We start from the raw sequence: 20,343 nt of genomic DNA, 5'->3' as shown, positions 1-20,343 counted from the left end.
GCTGCTTTGGCTGCTGCTGCCTGGAATAATTGGTCTGAGATCGCAGCGTTGGTCCAGCAAAACTCTGTTTGATGTCTTTATCCTCCATATGGTACTCAATACACTCAGATAAGGTGTCAATGCAGTGAGGGGAAGTTATAAAGGTGCTGGTTTAGCTGCAGAATCAAGGTCTTGAGTCATTCTTCAGGCGAAACATCATCTTCTCTCCTGTGCGTTGGAGCAGAGAGGAGACTCCTAGCTTGTTTAACAATGATGTCACCACAGTAGTGATTTATTGGATGAGGACTGGGAGGGGGACTGTTGCATTTGTCAATCTGGAGTCTCCCAGGGGAGTTCTTTTTAAAGTGAGCACAGCTGGTACCCTTAACAACATATTACTGGGAGTGGGACAGGAAGTGAGGTCATGATCTCTCCAACACACGCACCAAATCTTAATGCAGTGGGGAGTTTATGTCTGATGTCTTTTTTTTGTTTTCCAGTCCTCTAGCTGTGACAGTGCAAACGTAATAACGGGGAGGAATGAAGTGAAGGGTCAGAAAGCAGCCACAGAGCAGATCTTCACACCAGACCTCTCAGGGTAATGATGTGTATGCTCTGAAATTGACACGTTGCTCTGCCAAACCTCCTAACTTCCACCCATGCTAAGTATATCATTTGGTGCAGCGCTCTGTTTTTAGGTGCTGCACTCGGGCTGAACTCTCACCAGATTTGTCAGAGTGGTTCCTCGCTGACCGCAAGATCCCCGAGTGGGGGGAGGGAGATCAGTCTAGTCAGGGGTATGTATGTATAGTGTTAGCGTGTGTGCCACAGAGGGTGGGGTTACAAGAAAGAGTTACGATGAAATTCAGTTGCCGTGAGTATGGGGGAGGTGGGCATGTTTAGGTGAAGGGAGAAACCCTTTCAGCCTTAATTGAAAGGTCACTGTGGGTCAACCGGCAGCCAATGATCAAACTGGGTTCAGTGGTTGTATGTGCACAGACAGAGAGAGAGAGAGATTATGGGTTTGTGTGGAAGTTAAATTATAGTGTTGTTGTACCAAGTTTGTTTTTATCATACCTTTGGGATATAAAGCTGAAATTGACTTTTTGTTTGTTTTTCAGCTTGTGATATTATGAACCTCACAGTGTTTGTCCTGCCTCTCTGTGGAGGAGTAAATAGATGTGTGTGCATACCTTGTTTGGCAGTGGTGGAAAGTAACCAAGTACATTTACTCAAGTACTGACAATATTGTAGTTTTTACTCCACTACATTTTTTGATAGCTTTAGTTACTAGTTACATTTCAGATTCAGATTCATAATAGAACATATAATCAATGTATGGATTATTTTGTATTATTATAGGTTAAGACTTATTGTTTGAAATTCATAAGCTACCCAGCAGTATATAAAGTAATTAAAATGAGCCCCACCTTTATCAGCTGCAACATTAAAGCGATGTACACATGAATGCATCACTCATTATAATCCACTTCAGTAATATCATATGCATAAGTAGTACTTTTGGTACTTTTTTCAACAATATTTGTATTTTGCTTTTAAACACAAACAGACAAAACCAACAATACACCAACACACAGTGGCCACAAGAACTAAACATCAGACTTAGATCCCTGAAACATAGTATACATGGCACATAATATACTCAAAGAGATGATTGTACACAATCACATTAATATGTAGTGGAACATGTCATAACATCTACACAGTATGTATGTACAGTATGTGTATAAGGATAAGGAGGTGCTCAGTCCATTACAGTTGATTACAATCAACAGTGATGCAACAACAAAACAGTTTAAGAAAAATAAGAAAACAAAATCACCAACTTTAAATTTTAAATCTGTATGTTAAATATTCCATTATGGTATTAGCCCAAATATCAGTTTATGCCTCGATCCATTTAAGCAATATATTTTTCCGGGCAGCAAATGTAAGGATACTGAACAGCCTTCTTTGATGAAAGCCTTCGATATGAGGACTGGGTAAACTGAGAAGCAACACCTGAGGTTCAATGTCAAGATGGACATTAAAAACCAAGTTAAGTTTACTTACTTTCGGTACTTGAAGTACATTTTAATGCTTTACTACTTTTGTACTTTTACTTGTAATCTGCAGATCATTTTCTCGATTAATCAATCAATCATTTTGTCTGGGAAATTAAATCAGTCTGACACAGGATGTGAAGATTTTATTAGACCGATATCGCACAGTGTGAGATGCAGTGAAGTGTTGTTATCCTACAGTCTATAGGCGCCTTTAGTGCGAGGGTTCATAAAGCAACAGGCCGTCTGTGTAAATTCTTTTATTCCTCCTCACCATTACAGAAGGTGTTTATATATACAGTTGTTTTTCCCCTCTGGTCCAAGGCTTCTTTGAGAGAGGGAAACGGTCCATTGTTTTTGAGGGGAAGTGCCATTGGCAAGAGTCCAGGAAATGGTCAGACGGCCGTCTCTTTGTGATTGGCCGGGACGCGGAACGCCGTCTCCGTGGATTGGAGGCAAAGGGCCTGGCACTGAAACAAACCCAGTTAAAGAGATGACTGTAGACGGCAGTAATTATAACACCGGTGTGTTTTATGTCTGTATATCCCTCCTCTCTGCAGTCCCTTCACACCAACACTCAGACATACCCGGCTCAGTAAACACTCTGTTCTGTTCACAGAGGTGACTCTGAAGGTCCACCTGAGCGATGCCAGCACTCACCAGCCTTTGGGAGGAGCCACCATACAGCTCTTCGCCAACCACACTTCTGTAACCACAGAAACCTCATCACTGGATGGCAACACCTACCTGCGCTTCTCCTACCGCCTTGGGACACCGTTGGTCGTCACCGCAACCAAACAGGGATATGTGCCAAACTCTGTGCCCTGGAGTCCTTCCAGATTACCTGGTAGGTGTGTGTGTTTGCTAGTGTGTGTGTGTGTGTGTGTGTGAAAGAGATATTTTAGGAAAAATGCAGGAGGGATATTATGAAATAGGTTTATATTCAGAGTGTCAGCTTACAGGTTATTGATTTCCATTTGTGCAGCCAGTTTAATGTGTGTATGTTAGTGCAGAATAGAAATAGTGTGAGTTTGTGCCAGGTGTGAGAGCTAATGATGAGTGGAGTGCTCCATTACTAATTTATTACAATAGATGCCAAAACCCAGCAAGGGGTCTGCTTAAGCTTCCCTTTCACCAACACACACACACTTAGACTCAAAATACCTCCTCCCAAGAGGCAGCAGTACAGTGTGTGTGCGTGTGTGTACGAGTGTGTTATTGTGTGTTATTATGAGCCAACGGAACGGCGGCCAATTGGATTATCACGCTTACCAGCTCTGAACAATGGAGGAGTGAAAGGAAGGAAGGAAGAGGAAAGAAGTGCAGTTAGCTGGGTCAGACTTGTGTCCTGCACAGCAGACAGGATGAAAGCAAGACTATTAAATATGTATAAAGATGGTTTAATGACTTGTTATGTCTGATAGCGATCAGTAAAGTGGCCAGGTAGATTGCTGCAGTTTGTTTCTTATCTGATTGCGGATTCATTGCGTCCGTTAATGTAGTATTTATTTATTTATTTGTGGTATTTATTTGTGTTCCAGTATTTTCCTCCATCAGCCTGGACCTGCTACCAGAAAGAGCTGCTACTCTGACGGTGTATGAAGATGTTGTGGAGATTGTTTCAGGCTTACAAGGTAAACGCAGTGTGTGTGAGGATACTTTTTTTTGCCCGTGTGTGTATTTAGGTTATTGTTTTTAAAGGTGCTCTATACTATATTCAGAGCATTAATATAGCAACAATCAACAATTTGCTATGTGAAGATATAGAGAAGTAATGTCTACCTGAGCAGAGATTGAAGTCACTCTACCTCTTGTGTGTGTTGTAATCCAAGCTTCTCTGTGCTTTGTTGACATAGCCGGGCCGACCACGCATACTTTTTAGTGAATGTTCGTGCATGTGAGCGTGCCCCACCGGCTAACACTGATCTCATACGGTGGTTACGACTGTAACGTTGTCCTGACCGACGGCGCCGTTGCAGAAGTGTAGCACCCACCCTCCAGGTTAACACTGTTCGCTCTGTAAGCATTGTTACTGTTGTTTACACTGTTAGTTGCGAGCTGCCAGCTCAGCTGTAGCCATGTTGAGAGCCGTGCGGAGTCAGAAGAAATGCTCCCTATCTCGCATTTAGCATCTTTGCTTTAAACAATTTTCACCCCAAAACACCGACATATTTTTAAAACCATCTGTAAAACAATTTCACCACACGGTCCATTAGTAGCTGTTCTGGAGCTTTCGATCATTTCACAAGACTCTTCCTCTGCAGAAGAAGTTGAGCTTGAACTCCTCAAATATTAAGCCAACATTGACGACAAGTCTTTCAAAGTGCTCCGAAATAATTGGCTTTTTAACATCTACAATTCCGTGACAGCTGGGCACACTCCTCCATCTGCTGAGGAAGGTCGTGTGATGCGATCGAAAGCTCCAGAACAGCCACTAAAGGACCGTGTGGTGAGACTGTTTTGCCGACTGCTTTTTAAGATCAAGAATGAACGTTAAATCTCAATTTTCACCCAGATTTTATGTCTCCACGCATCTAAAAGTTGTTGTGTTTTCACCTGCAAGAAGACATTGATCACTGTAGTTGACAGTAAACTAGGTTTTCTACACAGCTCAGTATATTCTTTAGGTAAAGGACAGTGAAGAGAATAATACGCCATTGTATTATATAACGTATTGTATACATAACTGAGCTGCTGACTACAGATGGTGCTGAAAAGGGTTTTCTTTAAATCTGATTTCTACCCATGTACTTGTATTATTTATTTTTTCTGATTCTTTCACCCATTTAAAAAAAAAAAAAGACAATAAACACTGATAAATTAACATATTTGTTTTTAATAAACACTAGCAAATAGTTAGCCCTATCTACTGTATATATTAAATGGCCTGCTGTTGAGTAAACATCCACCCTCCTCCGTCCACAAATATAAATGATGAGTCTGTCTTTGTTAGTCAGCCTCTTTGTTAAGGTGTGTGTAATTATATTAGATAAGGATTTCTCACTCAGGCAGAATCAATATGGCCTCTTTGTTCGCTTGGTCTTTTGTGTGTTTGTGACCGACAAGGGAGTAATTTAACGTGTCAGCTGTGTTGTCTGACTAAAAAAAACTTCACAGACACATAAATATGCAGACACCATTAACATGTAAACCTCTTGAGTACACACTGTCCACAGCACGTGCCTGAGTGTAGTGCAGTTTCTGCCCTCTGTCCGACACACTGTTTGTCACGATGTTGTGAACTTGGACGCCCAGAGGAGTGATAAACCTTGGCATGTGGCACGAGGAAAGAGAATAAAAGAGGGGGAAGAGGAGGAGGAGAATGATACAGTATGTGCTGGAAAGTGGGGTTGTGGGTGGAGCAGTTTGGAGAGAATAGGGGAGAAAGGGGGATGGGCAGAGCAGTGTCCAACAGGAGGAGGAACAGATGAGGTGAGGGGAAAGTGGAGGGAAAAAAAGACAAGAAGAGTTGAGGAAGGGAACAAACAAAGAACAGAAACAGGGTCATTTCCTTTCATAAAAACAGAGCCAAAGAAGGGAAATAACATTCACACCTGAACTTCAAGAACAAGCCTTTCGACAGAAAGTTAAAAAATGCACATACTGCAGAGCCAAAACTCATGTTGAGTACAACTAGAAACACAGTGAACACTCATATACAGCTGGATGTGTGTCTCACTGCTCAGGAATGTGCACTCGGTACAGTCGGACCACAATGACATCACCTTGCTGAGTTCAGCTACATGCAGCTTTCACTGTTTATTCCTCTTCATGTATAATTTGTTAATGGCAGGCAGAGATTGGATGGGAGGCAGCGATGGGGAGAAATGAAAAGGCAACTATTAATTGCACAGAAAAATATCAGAAAGAAGCATCACCCTGGCCGAGAGGAAAACGTGGAGCAAGGCATTATCTCTACTGTATTGATCCGGAGTTGCCTCCATTAAGCCTAATTTGATAGCTGAATTTATAAAAAGGCATTAGGCGAAAATGAGGAGTAGAAAATTGCCTTGTAAAACATCCTGAAACAACATCAGTGTGCAAGCTGGATGGTTGCTGTCAGGCGAAAAACCTTCTGACTTCAATTTTTGTCAGATTTCTTCATTGAATTTAATTCAGAAACTGAAGTAGAAACACTCACTAAAGTTTCATTCTTCTGTTTTATATATCTACAAAATGTTATTGTATAGTTTGCCTTACAACTGTGACATGTACATTTTGTACAAAATATAAACGTACATACACACCAAGTCAGTATACACTTTCACATTTAATACTTAAAGGTACTTATACGGAGCATTTATATTGCCTCCGCACAGCTCTCAACATGGCGACAACTGAGCCAGCGTTCACAGCTAACGGTGCTAACAGCGCTAACAGTGCAAACAACAGCAACATTGCTGACAGAGCTAACAGTATTTACCTGAGGGGGAACCAGCGGGGGGGCACTACGCTTCCGCGACGCGGCGTTATCAGCTGCCATATGAGAGCAGTGTATGAGCTAGCCAGTGGGGCACGCTGACATGCACAAACATGAACTAAAAGGCACTTGGCCGGCCCGGCTATGTCAACAAAGCTAGAAGAAACTTGGATTATAAAAAACACACTTTGAGTGACTTCATTCTCTGCTCAGGTAGACATTACTCCTCTATATCTTTACATAGCAAATAATTGTTTTCTGCTGTATTAAAGCTCTGGATATCAAATTCAGCATCTTTAAATTAAATATATTTAGAAACTTTCTTTAATTCTTAGTTTTATTCATATTATTATTTTGTCAAATACAACCTTTGAATGTAGATGGAGAACTAGTGATTCATATTTTTATTGAACCCTCGTGTGCTCGTCTCAAATGCCTTTCATGAGTGAGCAACATCACACACAGGCTACTTGGTTCAATCCTATAACCCAAATAGGAGACATTGAAGGAGAAGCCTAGCAATAAAAAAGGATTTGTTAACAATAAGAAATCACCAGCCGCATACTTTAAGATATACTAAAGAGATCTGGTCTTAGCTTATGTTATTAATAAAGACAATATTAGTAGATATTTTAAAAGAAAGATTTGACCATTGTGTGATCTGCAATACGGAACAACGTTATGTAATGGCTAGCAAGGGGGGCGATAGTTAAATCACAACTGAAGATTGCATTTTTGAATACCTTTCACACCAAACTATTAAAAGAAGTACCTAATGTTGTTGTTATTTATAACCCACAGAACAACATATATATTTTTGGGGGAATGTTATGCCTTTATTAGAGAGAGATCCCCAAAATTGAGATACTAATTAGAAAGAAATGATAGTGGGGTCATCCTTGTGGTATGATGATCTAAGATCAATTAATTGCAATGTTCCCAGTTTAATTTTGGCTAGTGAGTGTCATCCACATCCCCATGTATCCTATCTCTCACCAAAGTAAGAGCAACATGCTAGAAAAATCTTTAAAAAAAGCTATTTCAAATTGATCTAAAACTGAAACTTTACCAACACTGGATATTCATTCAACATGACGTGTTTTCTGACGTCTCTCTGTCTGTCACTCCTCAAGGTTTGAGACATCAGCCCAGTGTTCATTTCCAGCGCAGAGCTCTGAGTCTTCCCTCCAACACATCCTACGCCAACCTAACTGCTCTGCTCACCGTGGCCAGCTCCCCCTCGCACATCCAGCACTTTCCCCACCTGCAGGTCCTCAGCGGCAACGGCACAGGTGAGGCCCGAACTGGCTGATAATAACAGACTCGACCGTAGAAATAGGGCCATGGAGAGTCGGGCACAGATGTCAGAGGAGAAAGCTGCTGAGAGGGGGGGTGGGGAGTGAAGAGAAGAGAAGAAGCAGCGGTACATCAGAGAGACTCTACCCTGGAGAGGCCTCTCTATCTGACCTCCTGAAACACAATAACCCCTGTGTGTCTAACAAGCCTGCACGCTTTCAGGCAGTCTCATCCACGTCTTGATGTGTGTGTTGTATGAATTTGTGTGTCCTTCAGCTTGAATACCCCTCAAATGCTCCCCCTCCCCACAGCACGTACCTTCTCCCTCCGGGCAACACAAGCATACTTGTGCTTTGTGACACTTTTCCACCCTCTCAGCTTTTTCACTCTCCACCCTGTTTCCTTCTTTCCTGTCTTTCCCTTGTTTGCCTTCCTGTCTGTCTTTCCACTGACAACTCTCCTTTATCTACGTGTTTTCATGTTACTCCCCCCCCCCCCTGCTGCCTGCTCCTTCCTCTGCTCCCCCTCCTGTGCACCTTACTCCCACTCACTTTCCTTTTCGCTGCATTTTTCCTCTCTTACACTCTCCTGCTTCTCTCACAGGGACCGAGAAGAGGTTTGAGTTGACTCCTGTAGCGGCCATCTCTGTTCACTTATTGGCCAGCGACGGAGTGGAGCTGCAGGTGACTGAGCCAATCACGGTCTCCGTCCCGCTGCCGGCCGACAGTGGCCTGAAGGAAAATGATCACATCCCTGCTTGGAGATTTGACCCGCACTTGGGTATGTAACAGTAACACAAAAGCTTTTATGACTTTCTAAGCATTAAGTTTTCTCATCTACATATCTGTGTTTGTATCTTCCACTAAATCCCTGAAAAATAACCCTTTTAAAAGTGCAGTGCTGAGGCCTACTCCCATGGGTGAATGATATATGAAATTATCAGAATAGGAGCATTAATACAAACCACGTGCATATTCACACGGAGGAGTGAGGTCTGCGTGATGAATGAATTTATTCATAAGGTCATGAAAATTACCAACATGCGGCGCCGCATTAATCTGCAAATCAAAACACAAATACTGCCACACATCACAAGATTGGATCGTGGATGTATAAGCTGTTGGAGCTCAGTTAAATCTTGAACAAAGAGCTCTGCGGTGCTGGAATCCTACAGCAGAGACCCTTCAAGCCTCTGCGTACCCACTGATTTATTTCAGCAATCTTAAATCTGTTTTGTCAGACGTCCCGCACTGTGACACACCCAGTTCTTCTTGGACAGGCTTAGCTGATGATGATTAGATCATCAGTTGAGTCAGACGTGTCTGCACAACAAAACATCCTTCTCTGTGTACATTAGTCTCACATTTCCAGATCTGCTGTAGGCGTACATTATGTTTGTGCTCTGCCAGGACCTATACAAATGATACTGGGTTACTTGATATAGAGCTGAAACATTTAGCCGATTAATCGCTTAGTAGTGAAACATTTTTTGGCCACTTGGGGGCAGCAAAAAGAAGCTGTGATCACAACACTGACATATCGGCACCTTTTAAGTTGATATGGCGAACTTGTTAGCAAACAGTCGAGTTTTTACACATCCAGCAGACACGGAGCAACGTTATCATTCATTAGGAGTTGTGTTTATGTATTATCACTCTCCTTTTTTACTCTGTTTTTGATTTCCACCGACTCCTTAGGGAAATAGCTGGCTCTTTAGCTGCTAAATGCTCCGCTGTGTTCACCATCCACTCGTTACTGGGTCTTTATGTTGCTTGATGCTGCATTGGGTTCATCTTGAGATTTTTTGCTGCCCCCTGCCACCGAAAACGACGCCATGAGAGCGGTGAGAATGAAACAAAATAATAAAGAAAACCGAAAACCAAAACAATGAGCTGAAATTAAAATGATCTGACTCCAGATTCTCATATGTAAAGCTGGGGACACACCAACCCGACATCAGAGAACTAGCGGCGACAAAGGCCGCCTGTTGCGTTGCCTCACTTCGCCTTTGTTTTGCACCGCCATACTCCGGTCATAGCACTGTGGTCGACCAATCAGATGCTCCTGAATGTCCCCAGAACTAGACTTAAAAACAGAGGCGACCGAGCCTTTGCGGTGGCTGCCCCTAATCTCTGGAACAGTTTACCTCTGCAGATTACAACTGATCAGACCGTAGAATCATTTAAGTCACTGCTGAAGACTCACCTCTTCTTGCTGGCGTTTGATTAAGTTTGTTTTCTGTTGTGCTGCTGCTCTTTTACTGCTGTTATGTGCACATTATGGTTACTGTTTTTGCTCTGTTCATATTGTTGTTTGCTTTGTATTCATTTTTATTATGTACATGCTCAGCACTTTGGTCAACTGCGGGTGTTTTTAAACGTGCTTTACAAATAAAGTTTGACTGGACTTGACTTGTTTTGGCCGACAAGTTTCACCCGGACACACTGCAAAGACTACAGCCAACGTTTCACACGGACACACTGCAAAGACTACAGCCGACGGTACGGGACACACAGAAAAATTTGTTCAACGGACGCTCACCAATGGCCCCAAACTGTCTGACAGCTGACCGTCGACATGGTGTGTCAGGGCCTCAAACTGAACGCCTTTGGCATATGCAATTTGAATATGCGACATAAATACAAGGAAATCCCGTTTGGGGAAAATGTTTCTCAACATGTTCTTGTCAACTTCAAGAGAAAGCTGCAAGAAGCAGTAAACAGTTGTTGCCCAATAGACTGCAGTCCACATGTGTTGAGTCAGACTTCATGAACATTAACAAGAATAATAGGCCACTTGTCAATGGGATAAATGTCTTATACATTAAACATGTTTTAGTCCTAACTGCATGTTTAATGATACTAGCATTTCGCCCTACCCTGAAAATGTTCCTGCTAAGCAAGGAACATTTTATCAGGCCAATAAATGTTTAAAATCTGGACCATCTTTGCTCTTGTGATGGTTTTAAGGATCTCCAGGCTCAGTTTAAAGTAGCAACATCCAGGGCTTATAAAAAGGGCTTTTATAAAAGCTGAGAGAGCACACACACAGACACACACACACACACACACACACACACACACACACAGACTTGTAGCCTACGCACAGCCTGTAACAGCGAGTATTTCCACAACAGAAGTCATCCCCGGACCCCTCTCGGCTACATCTCGTGTTCCTTAGCAACCCACCAAATAAGTAACACAACAGAAAGGCCCGGCTCCTGATTGAGTTTCTTCACTGTGAAGTGTGTGCGTGTGCGTGTGCGTGTGCGTGTGCGTGTGCGTGTGTGTGCGGGCGGTTATGTATGTGTTAAACTGAGGATAGAAAACAGACACAAAGACCTTTTTGAAATCCGTCTGGTGCCTTTTTGGAGGAATACTTCAGGCTCATAAAAGCTCCCTCACAAAGAAGCTCAGTTTTATTTATCAAGTGCGCACATGGAGGAGACACAAAAACCTGTTCGTCTTGTATAACTGACAACTCCTCAACTATTGTTGCATGTTAACGGAGCGTGGGGCAAAATTATGTCATGTACGAACAGATCCTGTTCACCTGTTTGTGTGTGATTCGTAAACAGACGCACCTTCGCCCTGCGTGGAGTTCGATGATGCAAATCGGCTTACTATCTGAACAAAAAAATAAAAGACCCGACGTTAGCTGTGTTGACTTTGCATGAATGGGCAAAGAAGCAGAAGTAATGTACAGGCTGTATTGACATTATACATATTTGCATTGTGTCTAAGCAGTCTCCAGACTCTGTGCAGTGTATTGTATCGAAGCGTGGGAACCGAGTTATTAAATGTCACGATTAAACGGGTCAGTCACACGGAGACAGGACACCCTTGTGGAAACAATCGGACAGAACCAGGGTGAATCCGGGCAGGGCTGGGCTCAGGGCTCGGTCTGTGTGTGTGTGTGTGTGTGTGTGTGGTGCTGAGTCACACAGCCTCTCTCATTTATTTCTGTTCCTTGTGCCTTTTCCCTTATCTCTCCTTCCATTCCTCCTCTTTGTTCACTCGTTTCCTCTGCTTGTTAGGTCCCCCCCCCCCATCCAAGCTATTTATATACGTGTCTATACTCTCCTTTCCTTTTTTGGTTCCTCCCTCCTGAAGATCGATGCAGATTCCTGACCACTTGATGTTGTATAACTGGGAATAAACAAAGAAACAAAGTGGCTCTCACCATGTTAGCCCTGAGACCCAAAAGAGGGGAAGTGTGAAGGCACAACTGAATGTTTCCTCTTGGAGCAGATTTACTGTGAGCCAATCAATCAGTGACTCTGGCTTTTGTTGTGGGTTTTTTGGGTACTGGCACTGCTGGAGCTGCTATTGTGCTGCTATTCATAGGCTCTCAGGGACATTTGACTGAGCATGCTGCCTCCCTGTGGGAGAGTTAAGTACTGCAGAACACTCCTCTCGCACTACTGAGCAATCTGTGTTTTGAGAAAGATCTTACAGAAAAAAAGCATTGACTTCCCTTTCCTTCAATAAACCGCAGAAGGTATTAAAAAGTTTTAAATTTAATTTAGTCTTTGTTATGTTATTTATAAAATGTGTTTATATCAGATTCCTGTTTGTCGGGAGACATTATAAACTAAACGTGGGATTGTTTTAACAGTGGATTGTGTGAGCAGAAGGCTGTTCAATCTATTTTGGTCAGCACCATCAGACCGAACACTGTCACTTCTGCTAGTCAGGAAGCTCATTGTCTCATTATGGGCAAGTGTCAATTTTATAGGGATGCACCGATACGACTTTTCAGTTCCGATACCGATACCTAGGCTTTGGATATCAGCCGATACCGAGTACCGATCCATTACCTCTTTAGGTCTTTAATAAATAAGCTGTATGCCTCACTGTGTGGAAGTGACTGGGATCATTCTTTTATGTGTAAGGCAACATCATGCTTGACTTAAACATTACTTTCATAACGTTGTAAAACAAAATGTAACAAATAAATAGATATAAATACATTGAATTGTTATTTATCATTAAAATAATAAATCGTACACCAACAATTTTGCAAACAAATCTTCAAAATGAACAGGAATTACAATTAATGTGTAAACCTAAACCTTAATGCAGCAACAAATCGGTCAAAACATTAACAGGAATTAAAATTCCAGTATATAATGTATATAGTATATAAAAATAGAATTGAATTGAATAGATCGGCCTCATTGTCACCGATACCTGATGCAGCTATTTGAGTCAGTATCAGCTCGATATCCAATCCGGTATCGGTGCATCCCTACAATTTTAGCAAAAAAATTGTTAATCCATCCATTTTATGCGTGTTAATCCAGGTTGCATTCATTTAATGAATTTTATCATAAGGAGTTAATGTTATACGCTTATGGGAAGTGCTGAAAAAATCATTCTTGGCCATTTTGTCCCTACTGGTTTTCCTTCATACTGTCATACTGAAACAGGTGTTAAATTGCATTATATGTGGTATTAAAGAAGTCTTAGATAGTCTTAAATGTAATTGGTGAACCCTGCTGTTACTTGAGTTTACTTCTGTCACAATAACAAATTCTCCTTCTTCCACATAAATAACTTAAACTTGTCAGATATCTAAATGTAGGTAAGAAGAGTGCTGCTTTGTCTACACTGAGTTAATGAGAGTCAGGTGGGAGGTTGCTGCAGGCCTTGCCTGTTGTCACTTTGTCACTAATGCACTCTGTGAACTGTCACACTGTTTCTTATACAAAATAATAGTTGGGGAATTTGATTTCAAGCCCTGTGATTGTGTGTTTGTGCAGGTGCCTGGATAAAGAGCAGTTGGGGTCACGTGCAGCGGGAGGGCAACCAGCTCAGTCTGACCTACATCGCTCCTCAGCTAGGATATTGGGTGGCCGCCATGTCCCCACTAGACTCAGGTGAGAAACTGCTTTGACACAGATTATGTTTACTGTGAAGATCACAACACACATTTTATGTCATGTCATGTATGTGCTCACATACTGTATGTAGAAAGATGTTTAGAGTATAGATGTAGCCATAATCTTAACAAATAAGAACCATCTTAAGATGGGATCACACCAGCAACAGCCCCTTGCCCATTTCCTAACCCCCTACTACTCCCCTACTTCCTACCCCCCTACATCGGCACCAAATCGGGCCAGGGGTGTAAAGTGGGGACGGGAAGTGGGGGGTCCAATGGCCCCTTACCCCCTTGCTTGGACCACGCCCATCTGACCACACCCATGTCTAGAAGGTAACCCCCAGGTTGCAAAAACGTGTGAAAACTCGGGTGAGACTCGCTGCCTGATGACGGGTTACCTTCTACACACAACCCTTCAAACTCAATCTTCATTTTGATCTCAACTACACACCTGTGAAGTTTGCATCTCACACGGTTGCGACGCTATCGCTGTGACAAAATCTGTCCGCAAACCGAAATATAAATACCTGGCTCACACACAGACTCGCCAGGTGAAAACTGTGCCAGTATCCCTGTCACGGCTGGTAATAAGAAAGAATAAAGAAGAAAAATTATTTTGCCACGATTTTTCTTTTTACAGTTGAGAGTGAGCAAAACCTGTTTTCATAAAAAAAAAAATCAGTGTCCTTATGACTTAAGTGTCCTCTTGTCCGTCCAACAGGTCCAGTGTTTGCGAAGGACATCAGCATGTACCACACCGTGTTCCTGTTGGCTATACTGGGAGGCATGGCTCTCATCCTGCTCTGCCTGCTCTGCCTCCTGTTGTACTACTGCAGGTGGGCTGAACACTTTCTACAGCATCATGTTCCATTTTTAAGACTGTCAGAAGTTGACAGAGTTGTCTCCAAAATGAGGAAACGAAGGGAACATGTTGACAGTGTCAGTAATATACAATAACATGTGTCAGTTTCAATGACTGGTTGTGAGGAACATGTGAATGTACAGTGGCTGACTAATTTAGGCTTTTTGTTGTCTCTGCCAAGTAAGAAAACAATGTCTTGCTAAGAAACCCGCTTTTGCATTCCTTTAGCGTCCAGAGTCATGTCTTAAAACAATCTGTCCTATCGTCAACATTTAGCCTCTAAATCAAAATGTACTGTAGATCATTTAACTAGAATAGTGTTGTTACATTAACATAATGAACCGTTAAAAGGTTCATTATCTTCTTCTGCATGCGGCTCATCCTCTTTATCCATTTATCCAATCTTCAGTTGTGATATCAGTACTAAATACATCAAAATTAACATGGAAATTTGTTCACAACAGGTCACCTGACATAAGCTGTCTTGATTGCAGCAGCCGATGTGTAGTGACTTAAAACGGTTGGTTGATTAAATGTAAACAAAGCAGACTTTTACTGCACAAGTACTCAAGTACCAGAGCTCCAATTTAAGTGCCTGTTTATGTCGGATTATTTGTGCAGGGGAGAAGCATTTAAAGTTAAATGGATTGAATCATAATCTCTGTTGCGTCTCTGTGTTTTGCAGGCGTCGTTGTTTGAAGCCTCGAGTGTCTCACCGCAAGCTCACACAGTCCTCTGGTCTGGACGGCAGTAAGAGGGACCAAGCCACCTCCATGTCCCACCTGAACCTCATCAGCAACGAGGTCTGTCTGACTTACAAAGAACGGTTCAATCGCTAGTCTACAATGCACTGTCCTAGTGAATATCAGAGGAAGTACTTGCTCCCTGTGTCAGGGAACACGTGCCTAGCTGAGGGGGGAATCCTTCACACTCCTGTGGTGGGCAGATAAAATAATTTCTCAAACTACTAAGAATGAATAGTGTTTAAAAAATGCTCTTTTATTGTGTCTGTGTTACAATTACTTTGATAGATATGATGTCTTCCTTGGATTGTATATTTTAGTATATTCAAAAAGTTTCTTACTAAATAGTTTGTTGTCTTTAGGTGCAGCTGGAACTTGTTTCCACAGCGACTGAGCCCGACATGACCACACCAATGCTGAAGCCTTCTTCATATGAGCACCAAGACAATCATCGTCAACACAGCCTAATCCATCACAGCAAACACAGCCGCTCCTCTCTCGGCAACAACAGCCACCACGGCTCATCTCTTGGCAATCTGACGCCTCGCAGCAGAGACTACCGGCAGTCTGTGGAGACGTTCCAGTTAAAGGCTGCCCTTTCGAGTGGAACAGACAGAGGCTACCGTCAATCATACACCTCCGTCTGCTCATCCAGCAACCCCATTTCAGATGCGCTGTCGTCAGCCAATCACGGTCAAGTGTCTGCTAACCAGCTGAGCAGTGTCGGGATTGTTGATTGCATCTCCCCTTCCTCTCCTCCTCACACCCCCAGTCGAGGGGAGGTGTGTGAGTGCAGAGCTCCCGACTACCTTCTGTCCCGCTCCGTGGACCACCTGGAGCGTCCCAGTCCCCCGCTGCTCCCCCGTCCGGGCCAGCTGCTCTGCTGCGGCTCTGTGGACCTGCTGAGTGGAGGAGAAGGCTACCCGAGGGTGCGTCCTACACTGGTGATCCCAGCACACTACATGCGCCTGCCTGGGGAGCACCCTCTGTCTGGTCAGGCCCTCCTGCTGCAGACTGACCAGCAGAGTGACTTGGAGACCATCCAGGCTGAGCTCAATGCCTCACATTCCCAGCAGCCCCTGGGGCAATCCCCCACTGACTGCACCCCACGTCCCAACAAGCAGGGTGAAGGAGGCCTGTCAGGGTCTCTGTCCATCCCAGCAGCGCTCGGGGAAACAGGTCTAGTGGAAATAAACATTGAGGACACCTTGTGGGCTGAAAAGACTTTAATGGAGCTCAGAGGAGGGAAGCCTCTGCCTCACCCACGAGCCTGGTTTGTCTCACTTGAAGGACGCTCCAACGCCATTCGTCACTCGTACATCGATCTCCAGCGGGCGGGGTGCCACGGCAACACGCCAGGTGGAGGAGGTCAGCAAGGTAAAGGCAGCGGCGGGAGGCGCGGCAACAGCAACGACGCCAGTCTGGACTCCGGTGTGGACCTGAATGAGCTGAGAGTGGGCCGCAGAGGGAGAGACGCAGGGCGGGAGGAAAGAGAGATTGACCGGTCGAAGGGCACAGCACCAGCCATGGCCTACACTCAGCTGGTGTATGTGGATGATCTGGACGTGGGAGGCAGCGAGGAGGAGACGCCCAAGAGCAGCCCTCAGGACAGTATAACAGGACCCATCCTGTCAGACAAAGCAGAGGCTCAGAGAGGGGATCAGGGGGATGCGGAGGAGAAGAGAGTAGAGGGGGTGCAAATACAAGAGGAACCACCCTCACTTTCCTCTTCATCCCCCGGTTCTCCTCCTCCCCTGCCAACACCAGAGGGAGAGACGTTCAGGACTGATCATACGCTGCTATCGGTCTCCCCCGATGACGATGCAGCTCACGAGGATGGAGAGGAGGAGAAGAAGAGTCCCTGGCAGAAGAGAGAGGAGCGACCCCTGCTGTCCTTCAACATGAAATGATCCACAGATGACCACTTCAAGGATAGGGTCACATCTTTTCTTCATAAAATACTCACATGCCCATGTGTACATTGAAAGCATTAATTAGTTGTTTGCTGCAATTGTTCCTCCTGTACATACTGGCCCTTCTTAAAGCGACAAAATCTACAGTCCTCATTCTGGGCTAAAATTCAGGCTTGGAGGCTTTAGCGGTCTGAGTTAGTCAAATCAAGTGGGGATCTCCCTAAATTACAGTCTTCTTAGATGGATAGAGGATATTATTAATCGCAATTAGAAATTGCAGCGTTCCAGTAAAAACTAATAAAAACAAATACCTAAAACTAAAAACGTGAATTGCCGCAATTTGAGTAAAATATCAATCAAAAAATCTGAGTCATAACTTAGTAACGTCATAATACTTATATTTTTAGATTCAGTTTTACTTACACTTGCTGATATCATTGTCTCTGATGTCCATCATTAATGAAAGGTCCATAGATCGACTTAGAAATCATTGCAAAATGATGCTCCTTATAACTCCAGAACTTGTCTGAGAATCATCACATATTTTTAAGTTTTCTTCAGTTTCAAAGTAATCCAGTGATAATTGTCTGTACATGCATGGAAACTAGGGCTGCACCGTTGATTGAAATTTTATCGAAATCACAATATGGCCTGCTGCAATTTTTATATCATAGGAGGTGCAATATTTGTTAAAGGCGAAATGTGTGTCAAAGTACCATTTTAAATTAAATATTGTCGTCCTGGCCTACAAATCTTATTCTACAGATTTAAGAAAACATCTTTGTTTGGTACAGATACCCGCAAAAGTAACACCATAATCATTTGAACATGTTTGTCAATGAAAATGAGAATAATATTGTAAACATGATTATTACCTCTAATATCGTAAATTGTATCGCAACTGCAATATCAGTAAAAATAACTGCAATTAGATATTTTTTCAAAACCATTCAGCCCTAATGGATACACTACAAATGCACAGAACATCTCTTACTTTAAAACCACTTTAGGACAGGATCTTGTTGCTACCAGTGTAAACAGGAGGAACAATTCCAGCAACTAAAATTATTCATAATGGGCATGCCAGTTTTGTTTTGAGAAGAAGAAATGTGAACTTATCCTTTAAATACGACTCCCCCTCCTCCGCCAAGACCATAATGTGATGGATACGACCATTTAAATTGAAGCCCTTTGTTTTTCTTAATAGAGCACTGAGAAAACATTTCAGCACTGGGATCCCTTCTAGTCCGAATCACGAAGGGACGATTCAGATCCTTCATGGACATCCATGGTCCCCTTTATGAAATCACCACTGTTGTACTCCACTTTGTCATCCTCACGACGCTTCACATAAACAGACCACTCATCAGGAATGATGTACACGTCACCCGAGGGAGACGAATGAACGTTGGAGGCCAGAAATTTGAATATTTTATGCACAACAAATATATGCCTTTTTTTTTATAAATAGCCTTGTAAGCATAAAGGAACTGTTGTAGAAACAGATGATGGGTGGTTCTCACAAATGGAAGACTACAGGAGCCTTTTTTCTTGAGCCATATTGGCCTCAGTCCACTGACTGTAAAGAACACACTACACTTCTTTAAAGTGACAACCCTAATTTTTAAGACTGGGGCATCTGCGCAGAATACGGCAAGTGAATCAGTCTGTTAGGAAATTAAAAGTCTTTCCGCGTGTCTCCGCACAAGAATCAGGCCTGACATCAACATGCGAATCCTTTACTTTGAATGGTTTTAAGCGTGTTGCTAGAATTGAATCCAGCCCATCAGAAGGCCGTATGGGTGTTTACATGATCTACGGAGGGGATGAAGTGTTTGGACTGAAGAAATTAAACCACTATCCGCACTGCAACAGATAATGTGACACACCACTATGCTGGTGGGTAAGGATGTAATACCACTACGAAGCTGTAGTTCCACCCAAAATAATTGTGAGGTGTAATAATATGAAGGGTTTTGTAATTGTTGAACCACTGACTGGCATATTTTTGCTCTGAAGGCTATGCATCACTTTTATACGGCTGCTTGAGATGATTTTTTTGTAATTTTAATCAGTCTGATTTGAATTGCCAACATGAAGTATTTTACCCGAAAATAGGCTATTTTTATTTCTTCAATATGTTAAGGGCTTTTTTTCTTCACCTGCCTTATTGTTAGAGTTACAAAAGCAAACACGTTACTGCATAAGTTTTACCTGAAACCAAACTATTTTTTGCATGCTGTGTTTCACCTTAATTTTACCGTTTCCTCATGTTCCAAGTGCCTTTGAACAACCTGACTCTACATCGAATTTGTGGAACAGATTACCTTATTTATTTCTCACCTTCTTTTGCCTTCAGCTTTTCTCCTCTACCTCAGCCCTCCCTTTCTCTCCCACTTGTGAAAGAAAGCATGCAGTAAACTTTCCTCCGCACTAGCGTATTACAAGCTACACTGCAGACATCTCAGAAAATGTCCACCAGCTGCTGCAATCGTAAAATCCTCTACAGTAATCAGCAAGGCACCAATCTGTCTTAGAGTAAGCAGTTAAGGATTTACAGACGTTTTTCAGAGTAGCACGGGATAGATAAAGCTAAGTGATTGTATGTGAAGCTAAACTGCAGGTCATTTCAGTGCATTTTCTTATGTTTGTGTTTGTAGAGGGTGAATGTTCGTCTCGAATGTGGTGGTAGTGTTCGTGTGCGATGCTGCTGGCTGTGAGTTTGTGTTGTCAGACTGTGTGTCCATGTGAGAGCGCTGACAAATAATCAACATACATCCACTCAAGGTTCATATAGTCATAGAAATCATATTACAGAGTGTGTATACTGTAGTTCTTTCCTTTCCTCTACCTGGTCAAAATGATGTGTGAGTTGGTGTTGTGAATGGCCTCTTCTCTCTCTTAGTATCTCACAGCAACATCCACTTCTAGGGTGGAGTTGCATTACAGCATCCTAAGTGTGTAACTTGGTTGCTTGCATTATATTTGAAGCCTATTATTCTAAATAAACCACCAAAACTGGAATGATTTGTGTGTGTTATGTGTAATTGAACAAATATGAAAGATTTGCAGCCTGGGAGTATATACTGTATATTTCCTCCGTTTTTCATGCCATGTTATCAATAAGATTGTGTCTTCTTTAGGAACCCCCTCCTAAGAGAAGGTTGGCAATATCAGATGT

At 42.8% G+C, this 20,343-nt stretch overlaps 1 protein-coding gene across 2 annotated transcripts in view; it reads left to right on the top strand.

The window, feature by feature from the left end:
* The window catches only part of fam171a1 (family with sequence similarity 171 member A1), a 48,530-nt gene extending 28,344 nt beyond the window's left edge, over positions 1-20,186 (top strand). For both annotated transcript variants that reach the window (XM_074653693.1, XM_074653694.1), the window contains exons 3-10: positions 2,662-2,889; positions 3,584-3,676; positions 7,596-7,754; positions 8,362-8,538; positions 13,523-13,639; positions 14,366-14,480; positions 15,192-15,309; positions 15,612-20,186. In XM_074653693.1, coding sequence (XP_074509794.1) covers positions 2,662-2,889; positions 3,584-3,676; positions 7,596-7,754; positions 8,362-8,538; positions 13,523-13,639; positions 14,366-14,480; positions 15,192-15,309; positions 15,612-17,159 — 2,555 coding nt within the window. In that variant the 3' untranslated portion in view covers positions 17,160-20,186. The remainder of the gene's footprint in view (positions 1-2,661; positions 2,890-3,583; positions 3,677-7,595; positions 7,755-8,361; positions 8,539-13,522; positions 13,640-14,365; positions 14,481-15,191; positions 15,310-15,611) is intronic.
* The last annotated feature ends 157 nt before the right edge of the window (positions 20,187-20,343 follow it).

The sequence above is a fragment of the Sebastes fasciatus genome, chromosome 12 (genome assembly GCF_043250625.1).
Source record: "Sebastes fasciatus isolate fSebFas1 chromosome 12, fSebFas1.pri, whole genome shotgun sequence".
In the NCBI taxonomy this organism is placed as follows: domain Eukaryota; kingdom Metazoa; phylum Chordata; class Actinopteri; order Perciformes; family Sebastidae; genus Sebastes; species Sebastes fasciatus.
Note: the sequence above shows the minus strand (reverse complement) of the source record. Positions and strands in the feature narration are given on the sequence as shown.